Source organism: Caloenas nicobarica, chromosome 2 (assembly GCF_036013445.1).
Source record: "Caloenas nicobarica isolate bCalNic1 chromosome 2, bCalNic1.hap1, whole genome shotgun sequence".
Taxonomy (NCBI): Eukaryota; Metazoa; Chordata; class Aves; order Columbiformes; family Columbidae; genus Caloenas; species Caloenas nicobarica.
Window position 1 is genome coordinate 144,580,632 of NC_088246.1, and position 14,213 is coordinate 144,594,844.

The following is a 14,213-nucleotide window of genomic DNA, read 5'->3' on the forward strand; positions in this document are numbered from 1 at the left end:
GAAGTGCATGCTGATTTGACGTGCCCCACCCACTCTGACTTATTTTTGGGGGGTCTCCAAGTGCTTATCTCAAAAAAAAATCCTTTGCACAATGTAATAGACTATAATTATATTCTTTTAGAGCTTCTAGTCCATTTTATTACAACTCTCTCATCATTCAAAATCAAAACACAGTGACTCATCTTTTCATCTTAATTTTTCTGCCTCCTGTGTTCCACCCCTTTCCTTCCTGCATAAGTAGCATACAGGGTCACTGTAATGTGGAATAATCTTTCGAATTGAATACAGGTGAAGTTCTTTCAGGTTGTGTTTTTTCTTTGGTACTTTGATAATACAACTCAGTCACCAGGAGGAACTAATGCTGAAATATAAGCACTTCCGCTAGATTTCAGGGTGGGGGAAATTTTACCAACACTAATTTTTGTCAGGATATTCACAAAGATCAGCTATGTTTTGTAATGCTGGCTTTCCCCAAATACCCTTTCTGAAAGTCCTATTAGGAATCACTAACCTAGGTTGCTTATAGAGCTGCTTCTCTCATTTCCCCCATCAGTTACGGAGATAATCTTGTCTATCAGAATTCACAGAATCACAGAACATTAGGGATTGGAAAGGACCTTGAAAGATCACCTAGTCCAATCCCCCCGCCAGAGCAGGAACACCCAGATGAGGTTACACAGGAAGGCGTCCAGGCGGGTTTTGAATGTCTCCAGAGGAGACTCCACAACCCCCCTGGGCAGCCTGTTCCAGTGTTCTGTCACCCTCACTGAGAAAGTTTCCTTTCCCCTACACTGCTCTCTAGATAATACTTCAATTTAGTGGACACTATATTCTCTTCCCCCAAGTTACTATTCACCAAATAAACCACTGGATGTGAATGGAAGCCTCAACTGGACACATATATTGACAGGATAGGAACGTTCTTCTGTAACCCACCTCAATATCAAAACCAATATGCAAGAACTCATCTTATTCACTTTGAGGGAAAACTAACTACAGTAGTCAAATCCCAAAAGAAGAGAGAGAAGGAAAACAGTTCTAACTATTCATCTGCTTACCTCTCCATACCTTCAGTGACTTGGCAAAAGGACAGGACAGACTTCTCCCATGTCCTTTCAGAACACACCCTGTTTGGGACAACTGGATTGTAGATGATATTGTGTATAAGTTTGGTTACCAAGTGCTTATTTTCAGAAAAGAGACACAGCCAAGAGAAAAAAAAAATCACTTAACACAACTACAGGAAGATTAAAGCTGTTACAGATTTATGGAAAATGTGCAGGACAACTGCAGCAAATAGCTGCAGAAGAATAAAACAGGCCAGTAAACATTCACTTTTCAGAAAGGAAGAAGTCTTGTTTCAACAGGAAAACCCATGATTAACTTCGAACTGCAATAAGTATTTAAAGTGAGAACTCACTGAAAAAGTATTTGTGTCCCAGATTTGAACGGTGATTTTCCTAGACTGAATCCAAGCTTTGCCACAAGTTCTTGCTTTGGCATTTGCATAGGAAGTGGTCACAAGATACTGCAACTAATTCCAGCATCCTCTCTGGGAACCAGTTTTGAAAGAAGAGCTAACAGCAATACTTGCTGAAATTGTACTGAAAATGGACTTGACTTTGGAAACAAAACAAGCCCTTGAAGCACTGGAGGTTCATTCAGCCCCCTTAATGTTTCAGTGCAAATCAAGTGACAAGAAAAGCACGATATATGAAAAGAAACAATGATAAACTCCTTCCAATGCTTAGAAAGATTTACATGAGGAGAAAACTCACCTCACAATAACCTACATTCTTCAAAGCTTTCAGATGAAAGTGATTTATTACAGAAAATAAGATAATTCCAGAGTGAATCATTCTGACTTTTCTTCAAAATGCCCTAGCGTAGCACAGCTAAAGCAAGAATTTGAACAAAATGTTAATTCAAGCTCTGCAGAACAAAAAGGGATATGACTTAACAGAAGTCTCAGTAAAAGCAAACCAAACAAAATACCCCCCATTACTACTAAAATAAAAATGGTTCACTCCCTTTAAAATCACTAAGAAAAAAAATCACTGCAACAAATTAGCCTCATACAAATATGAATTTTATTTACAATTTTCCAAATTCTCAATCAAATGTAACTTCTCAGTTAAATGTGTAGCATTTCTCCTTTAAAACAAATTAAACATTGTGTTCTTTTTACATCTGCAATATGGAGTCCATAGGTACATGCTATTTGGGGCATCTAATGGAACAAAGTTAGATCACTATGTGTGTGTATAACACCCAAGGTATTCTGTGAAGACTCTTCAAAATGCATCCGCCTCGGGGACAAACATTTCTGTAACCACTTTGTAATGACAATTAGTTAGGAAGGTTTAAAAACCCAGTATTTTATACCAGGACATATTGTTCACATGTATTTCAGGGTGTGTTACCATGTTCCTATTGCAAAATTGCCTGCTCTGTAAGCAACGCCACTGAAATCAGACTAAAGATTACCCACAGATTCAGATATTATTCAATGTGAATAAAAATGGCCATTGATGACTTTTACTCAAGTATGTGTAATTATGGGCCAAACTGTACCTGAACTGGTACCAGTGTGATGTGATTTGTTCTGAAACTTGAAACCACATGGGTCATTATAATAAAATCTTTTACAACTGTATTGCACATAAGGTTCTCTTCAAAAGCACAAATCTACATATCCATGTCCTGAACTCAGAATTTACTTGCTAATTCTCAGGAATAAAATCAACCAGACAGTAAAACTGCTTACTTTACTTATCTCTGTGTCTGTGAAAGAAGAGAAGAGGGAGAAGATTTATACAGTTTGGAATCCATTCAGTTATTTGTTTCTTCTGCATGTGATTTGTACTTCAGAGATGAGGGTTTTTAAAAACTAAAATAAAAAGCCAGACAGACCTTGGATTTATCTTTAAAAGTACCTCAAAAACATAACAAAAATTCAATTCAATTTTGATACATATTAAAACATTTTAGTCAGCTCTGCCCGACAGCATAACACGACAGAAATGCACAAGACTTTAAACATGCTTTAAAATGACATTCAACAAAGTATTTAAAATTTAATAAATAGCATACAATCACACACAAATACATTTCATACTGGATCTTTAAGCCTACTAAAAACAGACTGGCAAAGAATAAATAAAACAGTAGTTGACATTTTTGTTTTTAAAAGGTGTAGGTTCTTGTTGTCACGCTAGTAGCCACATATTAACCTGCTTTTCACAAAATTGGAAGTTAAGAGCTTTTTTCCCACTGATCTGTTTTGCTCCAACATGTAATATAATAAAAAAATACACTAAAAGGGATTTCTTTTTGCTTTTAAAACAACTAGTCTGCAACCAAGTAGACCAGTTTTTAAATACAACGAATAAATAGGGAATTAGTAAAGCAAATTCAATTGCAACAAAAATGCAACACCCCAAGAAAAGAGCCATGGAAATATATAGCCATTGCAATATTAGACAATAATAGTACTTAAAGTGATAGTGCTTGTGCACTAAGCTCATTAGAGACCTTAATATGATTTTAGTGCAAATCCCTTGAGTCCAAACAAACTTTACACCCTACAGTACTAGGGAAAGATCTATTACCAGTTGGAACTTAATTCTGTAGTGTATTTGTACATATTGGATATTTAAATAACTAACACATATTGTAATATCATAGGCCCTTTTATACTTCAAATCAAAAAGACTAATGACTGGGGCTTTTACATACTATTTGGCTGTACCATGTTAGATTGCAGTTTAGGAAAGTCAGTGCTATAAAAGCTTTTGCCATCAGTTTATCTATTCTACCTAAATTTCACAAATCATTGCATTTTGTACTTCTAAGAGAAAAAGAATGCTCTTGGAGAAAGTTTCTCCTCCCTTTAAGTAAGTTCACATTATGATGAAATTCAAGAATATTTAGACAAAGTGTTGTATAAACTTAAAGAAAAGTACATATTTTACATTAACAATGCTTACCAGCATGTAGTATATTAAGTCACAAGTATGTTGGCAATAAAACAACAGAGTCAATTCCTAAAGGAAAATTCTGTACAAATTCACCTGTTAATATGGGGTTAAACAGGCAGCCAAATAAGTCTTCAGCGGCCATGTTTCTGGTTTGAATTACAGTACCAGGATAAACTCAATTTGAAACTAACGGGATAACTTCAGTTTAAAGAGTAATCAGATTATACTGGATACACACATTGTGTATTCAGAGCCATTAAAACATTCACTCGAATAGTTCCATAACGTCATCCAGTATAAGAAATGTTTAATCAACCACACAGGCTAAAATAGTTTTTAACATAATGCTGTCCTGGATTTTTTTTAAAACTAAAAACTAGTTTTAACTGTGAAGTACAAAACAATGACAGATATTGCTCCAACTTGTACACAATCTTTCCTAAACAATCCGTACCTAGCAGAGTAATAATGCCTCATCGTCACTAGTTTCATTTTTCACTGTTGCTTCTAAGCAAGTGTCGGGTATCTGGGCAGTGTGTACGATGCCACAGCTCTCACAGGGGCCATCTCGACTGCACGACCTTACACCGTGATGTGTTGCACTGTAAGGCTGTCTAAGCCCTGGTCCTTGATCTGAGCTGAGATCAAGTAGAGGTCTTGAACAGTCATTCATGTCAAAGTCTGATGCTACATCAGAGACTGGAATTAACATTTCAACATCATCATCCTCTTCTCTTCCACTTACCCCGTTATCGAGCTGTCTCAAAGGACTTTGGTTCTGATTCACTGAGCTTGATCTCCCTAAAGTAAAGCGTACCCAGCGTAAGCCTTGAGTCATACGACTTAGCGCACTAGAGAGCTGGTGACGTGCGGGACTTGTGCTTGGGGGCTCTACAGTCGTCACCTCTCTGCCACCACCCCTGGTACCGCTACTGCCGCTCTGCCCAGAGGAACTCCCACACGCGCCCACCGGTGCTTCTACTGCTGTTGCAGGCGGGACTTTCTGAGGCAAGGTGGCAGCAACACCACCGACTGCTCCTGCTGTGTCTCTTCTTTCGCTTTCTGTGTCTGTATCATCAGATTCAACTGAAAACAGACTTCTGTGAGTAGTATTTCTTTCTGCTTCTCTACTAGTACTTTGGCTGGCAACATCATCTCCATCTGCCGAGACCAATGCCAATGATCCAGAATGACGTGACCTTGCAAAATTAAAAATTCGATTCCAAATGTTACTTGATCTGCCAGCAATAGGAAGCCTGATCGAGGTAAATCCAAGCTGAGATCGTACTGCCAGTCTCAGGTTTTCCAGAACTGAAGCCTAAATAAGAAAACAAGCAACAATCAAGTGTTGACAGTACGTTGGCACTGTTCTAACAAAAGAAGAATGACAACTAATGTGAAAAATGGCATACAATCACAAAGTTAAATGTAGAGTCTTAAATATTTTTTTTAAAAAGTTTCTTTACTATAAAGAACTGGTGTATGTAGCAATAGGCTATGTTAAAAACAAAGCATGCATGAATGAAGTCTAGATTCTCTTGAGGGAAAAAAACAATACAAAGAGGGAAATTAATTAGAAATGTGTATGGAAGAAAAGGAGGAATAAAAGAGCAATGAAGTACATAAGTTATGCTTCTGTCCAAATCAAGGACCTCTAAATAAACAAATGCACTATAACCTGCATATGGAACACCGACTACAGAAAAGTAGAGCAGGTACAGAAGGTATAGTACAGCAGGTATGCAAGATCTGTTGCACACAATCTTACCAAGCACATAAAATAGTCATTGTGGATTTTAAAGTACAGTACATAGAAACATGCCTCAAAAAGTTTGGGATTTAAAAATGAAATCTTCCAGAAAGATTTACCAGAGATGACCTTTCCTTATCCACTACCATGGGGCTGCCTTGATTAGAGACTAAATTAAATATCCTCTCTAGCAGAGGCTTGTAGTTAGACTTTTTTCCCCATTCCAGCATAATCAGTTAATTCCAATTTCAAAATACTTTAATACTTCCCTTTAATTATCCTATGTGTTCCAAACCATGCATTTCCCAAATTCAGTGTGCATTTTCTAGTCATTCAGCTATAGAACAATGCATGCCTGAATTTTTCCGCTTAAAAATTTCTCCTTGCATAACTTTTAATTGGTAAAACAAAAATATTAACGCCTTTGATTTGGGACTCCTTTCCTCAAACTTACAGAAAACAGTACTTCAGCTATATAGCTCAATTCTCAAACGCCAGGGTAGAAGATCTGCCAGATGCCCATGATTCTGAAAATATTCACTGATGTGTTTAATTACAAGATAAAATCTATATCCACGACTTTTTAATGAAGATTATGGCAAAAATACAGATTAGTCTTCAGAATAGCCCTTTCTTCCAATGAAACATTTAACCTACATGCATGTATTTCACTTAGTTTACAAACACTGAACTTCAGTGTGCTCATACTGTCACCTTCTGCTCCCTCCCACAATCCTGCAGATGCTACAGGATGTCCACAGCACAGTATCCAAACACATCATGTGCCACCTACCTCTTCCAATAGTTCACAGAATGAACTTTTAGTTCATAGCTTATAGCTACTCAAGTTTTCAAGGCCACAAGTCTTATCTGAAATAGTGGTCTTCATAATAGGAACTTACTAACACACTTTCATTGTTCAAAACTATTGTACATGCATTGGTATTTTTATGGAGTGTGAAACCATGGTTACATAGAGAGACTATGAAGCAACTACACTTTATTATGTGCTGCTACAAAAGATTGACACTTTCAGTAAGTCTTTCAAATTCCATTATATTTTTGTTCTGAAAAATAATTAAAATACATGCAAAGAACACCGAGTGGCTAATTCAATTTAAGTCAAACTGAAGATAAAAGAAAATGTCAGTAATTGCACAGCTTTTTAGAAGCTCTGGCACCAATTTCTGACTGCGGCCACCACATCTGGATTTTCAGGACTGTCCTTTCTATCACAGATTGCATTTTAGTAAAACCCAAGATCTTTAGGCCACCTTTATGGGGTTTCCTGACAAAAACCAGGTCTGAGCAAGCTAAGTTTGTCTGAAAATCATAATGGTACCTAAACGTGTTAATGCACACCAAACCTGAAGTGTCCCATACAGGGCAAGGATGTGCAGGAAACACTGGTTTGTTCCAGGCTACCTGTACCAAAGGACTTGCACATCTGGGCATGACAACTGCACTGTCTTGCCAGACTTTCTGGAGCTAACTCTACCTCAGGAGGCCTGTGAGTGCAGCTCCATCGCAAACGGGTGAAGCTTAATTTCGGAAAAGAAGACAGCAAGCCAAATTTGTAAAAGTAGAGAACTGATTTTAAATGGAAACATACAGATCTTTATTATAACCATCATAACCCATCCAACAAGAAGGAAGGATTCTACAGTGTTCATTACATGCATTCATTAATAACCTCATTAGTAAGCTTAGTGCTAATTTAGCTACTGAAATATCTTCACGATGTTTTCTTTCCAATATGTTTTCAAAGTCCCTTATGCAAATTGCAAATTATTTTCCTCTTTTCCTCTTCAAAATCCTCTGTGATGGATCACAGCTGCTGCTTGTGAAGGTGTATGTGTGAAAGAATAAGTGAAATCTATGGCAGAATCTGTGTAATGAAATCAGTTCTGTTCAAACTTAAAAAAAACCAATTCCCCTTCTTATGGTCTTGTAACTTTTTCTTACATGCTCAGCAATAATAGCTAACTTTGCTTTATTAACTACAACACATAATACAAGTTAGTGCCAACTCTAATACAGCACCAAAGCAGGAGTCTTAGACTGAGACTTTTCTTCCATTTCACAAAAGAGCATTATAACTAAAAGCCATTTTTAAATGAAAAAGTTGTTTTGATAGAAATTCATCAACCAAGTAAGAACTGTACTACTGATCCATGTGAGAATCAAGATGGCTAGACACCATGAACTCCCATGTACTAGCTTCTACTTTGTTAGTCACTCCTGTTAATTTTATATGATGTTGCAGCCTTGCCTTTTCCATTATCTCTTCTATGTATAATGGGCATGATTGTACCTAAACACATTTGCACAGTGGATATGAACTACCATATTGCATTAGAAGTCTAAATTATTCTTTCCCAAATTTCAAAGTGCTATCTCGCAGTCTTACCTTACACAACATCATCAATATAGAACATACAACTAGATCTACTGATCTATTACTTTTCATGCAAGAGGGGTTCTATAGTGTATGTTACTGGCATTCATTAATAAGAAAAAAAGCCTGCAAAGAAAACTGTGCAGTGCTACTGTACCATCATTTTGTCCAATGGCTAATCCTTAGTATAATAGTACTGCCCTGAAGGGAAGAAAAGCAAATGCTATAGAACAAAACAATGCACATGAAAGTTAAAATATCTTTCTTTTAGCGTCCTTAAAATTTAAGTGGTCTGCCTGCTTTTTTGGAATCTTACCTGATTTGGTGAGCAAACAGGAAAATCTTCAACTGGTGGAATTAAACCCTGGGCAATTAACTGTCCATATGATGGAGGAGCTTCTCTTCTTAAGAGTTCAGCCTCAACCCTTGACAAATGAGTTTCAAAAGATCTTTCAAAGAGAAAAGAAATTTCATCATACATAAGACTATGATGTGTGTACATCTATATTTAAGAGTAAAACTACATCAGACCATTATAATCTGAAAGAACAGATTTCAGCAGTTTAAGTTCTACTAATTTAATTGACAAAGAATACACAATAAGTCTATGCAGTTATTCCTGTGGGTCTGTCCAGCTGAGACAAGAACAGCAAAACCAACCTAACAGTAAGCTCCTAAAAAAAACCATGGGCTAAATATAAAAAACACCAAGAGAGATGCTTATATTATTTTATAAAAATTGAAGAATATGTAATCCTGGTACGAGATAGTCTACAATAGAAGAAACATGCTGTTAAATATAGAACTGAGATATATAATTGCAGAAATGTAGCTTTTCCACACTTTCCTTTTGGTAACAACAACTGAATGCTTAACACTCAATAGTTAAGTGATCAGAATATTTCTATCCCCTTTTAACTAACCTCTTTTTACTGTCAAAGAAGAAAGAACAACACCTTTAGAAATCACATGCAAAAATAACTGTATGCCAATAAAAATGTTTCAAGTATAACAACAAAATATATGAAGATATTTTAAAAATTTAACTTCAAGACCATCTGTTGTTCTTACCTTCGCTCAAACATCCTGAGTGAGTACAATTTACAAGTACATCCCAGTGCAATGACAAGCAGCAGCCCACAAATAAGACTCCCAATGACAGCTGCAGTTATTACTCTAGTGGGCACAATGACCGGGCAATTCTCTTCATCACTGCCATCACCACAGTCATCTTGAGAATCACAAACCCAGCTCTCAAACACACAGCGGTTATTTTTACAATGAAAATTTCCTGGCTGACAGAAGAAACAATTTTTTTCATCCGAACCATTAGGGCAATGGTTCTGGTAGTTGCAGCGATCTGAACGAGGGTAGCAAACACCATTTCGAGAGCAGGGAAACTCATCTCTTTGGCACATGGTGCAGTTGGTTTCATCCCTTCCATTTGGGCAGTGCCAGTAGCCATCACAGCGTTGCTGCTCTGTGTAGCAACCCCAATTTCCACCGCATGGGATTTCCCAGGGCAAACAGAAGCCATCTACTTGATAGGTAGCATTGAATCCTCTTGCAGCATTCACTTTGTCAGCACAAAAATGGACTCTTATCTGTCCTGAGGATGAAACAACTGTGAGGGGAGCATGGGAGTCAAATGCTGTTAGTACGCGCAACAGCCTCCGTGGATTCTCCTCCAATCCATCATATATTTTGACATAGTCTCCAAAACCTGTACCATCGAGTTTAAAATCCGTGAATCGCAAAATTACTTTGCGATGGTCACCAGTGTCTATCAGCCAGGTACAGTTGCTTCCAGGTGGATAGAAGTCAGGATAGTTGGGAGAACTGAAAGTACCATAAAAGTATTTTAACCACTGCCCACATGTTGGCACCTCACAGTCTATTTCGTCTCCTAGGTTAAGACAATCAATGTTACCATCACATTTTAAAGATTCCGGAAGGCAAGTATAAAGCTTGGTGAAACGAGAAAGACACTGGAACTGCTTGTCCCCACAAGGTGGAAACGAAGGAGCTGCTGGAGGATTAGCTTTGACACAGATTTCTTCGTCTGAGTTGTCTCCGCATTCATCCATATTATTACATTTCCAACTCTCTGGAATACACTTCCCATTAGCACAATGAAACTGGTTACAATCGCAACTTGGTTCATCAGATTTCCCTGAAAGATAGAAAAAGAGAAATTATAAAAATATTATCTGTTTAAAATATAGCACTTTCTGGTTTGCACTATTTATTTCCTCTACCAGCTAGTTCAGAATGGCAAAACAACTACTTAAAGTCTCTGTAAATAATAAATTTCCGTAAGTCTCAAGCAAGATAAAACAGTTTTTTCAAGTTGGAATTCTGTCAGCACATCAGCATGAGCCTCATCCTTAGTTGGTTTCAGTCAAATAACTTTAACTCAAGCAAGAAAACAGCACTCTTTTACAGTGATTGAAAAATCTGACTAAGGTGCTAAAAATAAGTCCAAAAAATACTGTTTCTCTCCTCTGTCACTTGAACTACAGAAATATTTTGTCCTGCAGTACTAGTTAGCTCCTCAAATTCTTTCCTGTAAAAGCAGCCAGGCTTCTCTCCTGTTTTTGTAGGCTCCTGCTTTTACCAAAGGATCGATGGCAAGAGAGAAGCTGACAGCTGAATATCACCCATTGCCACTAACCAAAGAGAAACTTCTGTCCTCACCTCTTCCCACTGCTCTGGTCTCACCCCCAGCAATGAAGAGGAAAGTGCAACGAATGCAGAAACATACACTTGCCCGAACACAAAATTATACTTCAGAAGTTAAGGACCCAAGTAGTGGTGGTCCAGAAAACATGGAAGCATGTTTGGTGTGGGTTTTTGTTTGTTTTGTTTGGTTGGTTTGGGGTTTTTTTTGTTTTATTCTGGAAAAAATAAGTCAAGAGACACTTCTAAGAAAATGTGGTCTACTGGCTACTACCACACTAATTACACCAAGAATATCTTTTTCAGGCCTTCATTTGTTAAAGTTCCAATCACGTTAAACACAGAAGTGCACGTGGGAAACAAGCTGCTTCAGCTCTGCAGCAACTTAGCTGAGTCAAATAACGCTGTATCATTTAAGAATCATTGCAATTTCTAAAAACCAGGCTACAGACTGTAAAATTGGCCGTAAAACAAACTGCCATGATTGATCCTCCAAAAAACTTTCAAAAAAAATCTGCAATGCAGATGGTCCTACACAGCAGTAGTTCAGGAAATAAATTAGACAAATATATACTAAATCTAAATACTGCCATACTTAGGGTTTTCAAAAAGAAACAGGAAAGACAGCATGATGAGCTTACTGTAATACAAACTTTCCCAGGAGAAACAGTTTCAATCTTGTTTTACAAGAGAACAATTCAGATTGGAAGGGATCTCTGGAGGTCACCTAATCAAATCATCTGCTCAAAGCAAGGCTAACCAAAGTTTGATGGGGTTGTTCAGGACCTTGTACAATCAAGTATTTTCAAAGTTCCAACGCTTAACCACACAAAGTGATACAGGTCCTCATATCTAGTCTGAATTTCCCTTGTTGCAACAAATCTGCTGTGATAGGTCAAGTCATATCACACTTCCATTCTCCTTTTCACTATTTTAATATCTTAGCATTAAAAAGAAAAGCTCTACCTTGAAATAATTTTTCAAAAAATGTGCAACAATGTCAGAATTTGAAAAAATTCGCAATTGCTAAGGCAAGGCTTTTTTAAAAACAAATGCAGGAAAAACATGAAACCAACAAGAGTGATAAATGTTACAAGTACTGCTGAAGAGTGTTTAAGTCGACAAATTCACTGACAGGGAATAAAAGGAAAACAAAAATAAAAGTGCTGTCAGTGATTGAAAATGCTTATTTTGTTAAAAAAAACAAGAACAAATCTACTATAAGTTACATGATCTTGTTCTATTACATATATATATATATGTATGTATTTTGTATATGCACAGGCACACACACACATCATTCATAACATTAGGGTGGCAAATAATGAGTATAGATTTTGGCAGTGAATTTGAAGCTTGTCCTGACTAAATTGAATGACTCTGTGCCATAAGTGGAGGGGCAATATAGTAGAATGTGCATAAGAAGAGTCGTTGAGCTTGTTCCAGTATTGATTATACGCTAGCTCAATGCTTCTACTTCCCAGGTTCTGCAAGGAGGTTGGGTAGGAAGCTGGAACATGGAGCTGTAAATATTAATGGCAATCTTGTAGTAATAAAAACAGGAACTGAGTACCACTGTGTGATGCTAACAAGAAAAAAAAATCACCTAACAGAAAAAATTGCTTTGTTGAAAACGTTACAGCTTCTTCCAACATGGGTTACATACTGAATTGTTCCAAGATATGAGGAAGAGAGAGAAAAGGATTTTCAGAAGAACTCTGCTGAGCCTGTAGGTTGCCTCCTTTGCCCATTCCACACCCTTATCCGAAAGGTCCTTCCTTCTCAAAGCTGCTCTGAACGCTGCCTTCCCTCTGTGCTGCAAGGCCAGGGAGACAAGCTAGGCAGAAGTCAACACCTTAGAGAGGATAACGGGATGCGCATGGGCAGTTAGAAGAAACAGCAGCAGATGATGATGAATTAGACAGTGGCTTTTTCCTCCCCATCATGTTTTTTGGTGAGACAGCAAGCAAAACACAGGTAGAAAGTTGCTCTGAAAGCTGAGCCAGCACCAAATGCAAGGCTGCATCGCTCCTCCCAGGACTTGCTAAGCTGCAAAGAGCTGAAGCGTACTTTTTTGTAAATTTGCAAACAGGCAATAAAAAGGGACAAGCTCATCTGGAAACCTCAGGTTTGTGCAAGAGCGCAGAACAGGGGCACACATGGCTTAGGCTAGACGAGATCAGGGCTCGTTTTACTGAATCTTGGTGGAATAGTTTTGAAGATAAGTGGCAGTGGATAGGTGTAAGAAGAGTATGAATTGTTTTACGGAGGAGTTAAAATTAGTGCACAGAGACTTGGAGCAGGCCAGAGAGTGGAATATAGGTATATACTGAGGAGGCAAGAGAACACAAAACCATTGTGAAACAAAGACGAATCTAACTGCGTATTTTTGGTGATCAGGACATAGAAAACCATGATCATGCTATTATATAAAATCCTAATATTGCTTAAAGACAGAAAAAAGTTTGGAACTAGGCTTTAACCATGACTGTCTTCCTCCTCTCGGCAACAGTTACTCAAGCAAGAATTGTCCACAAAACAGTCTCAAACTATTACTCCTGGTAACTACCTTATATTGCATACTTGAATTATCCAAGAAAAATTTTGCGTGTACAAAACCATGCCTATACTTGGCTACAGTAATCTATCCTGTTAATAGGTTTTTAAGTAACAGGGGTTTTTTGATTGATTGTTGTTGTTTGTTTTTACAGTGAGTATACCTTCTGGAGATGGGAAAAAACAATGCAAATGTAAAAAAAAAAAATCCCACTGTTTCTTTATTCTCTTGCCCTGTATTTATGCTTCTCAGAAGTATTCCCAACTATTTTAACAATTAACTTTATTCTGATGAAAAATTTTAAAATCTTAAGCTGTGTTAAAAAACCTCCCAAGTCGCCTAGAATGAATAGCGAACTCCCCCAACCTCCAAATCATTCACTCTGCTTATTACCGTGAACACTAACTCCTGCTTTGAATAGTTGTTGTACTTAAGATCAAAATAATCTACACAACATATACTTTCAATAAGCCTTGAATCAACGACAGGAAATGCATATACTGTACCATGGTAGACGGAAGTAGTTCTTGAAACAGAAAACAAAAAATGAAACCATAAAACTGAACTAGATATAATTTGAAACATACCAGCAAAGTAGGCTAATCTGAAGCCTTTTCTGGAGATGCTGTCATCGGAATGAAATCTGATCCAAACATGATCCTGTGAAGAGATGTATGGTGACGGAATGGAGGAGCCGCATGCTCTGTAGCCTTCCATGTTCTTGTAGCTTCCAATTGTTAACCAGTCTGAGCTGCATCGTCGTGATCCCTGGACATCGAAGTCTTGAAAGCTGGGAGGGAGGGGAGGGAAAAAAAAGGTCAAAATTGCTACTGAATTGGATATTACACA

At 37.5% G+C, this 14,213-nt stretch overlaps 1 protein-coding gene across 1 annotated transcript in view; it reads right to left on the bottom strand.

Moving 5' to 3' along the window:
- Positions 1-2,073: 2,073 nt before the first annotated feature.
- Positions 2,074-14,213, bottom strand: part of LRP12 (LDL receptor related protein 12) — a 49,763-nt gene continuing 37,623 nt past the window's right edge. Inside the window, exons 4-7 of the mRNA XM_065629512.1 lie at positions 13,952-14,154; positions 9,200-10,301; positions 8,445-8,577; positions 2,074-5,298 (exon numbers count right to left, since the gene is read on the bottom strand). Of these exons, the coding sequence (XP_065485584.1) occupies positions 4,435-5,298; positions 8,445-8,577; positions 9,200-10,301; positions 13,952-14,154 (2,302 nt within the window). The 3' untranslated portion in view covers positions 2,074-4,434. The remainder of the gene's footprint in view (positions 5,299-8,444; positions 8,578-9,199; positions 10,302-13,951; positions 14,155-14,213) is intronic.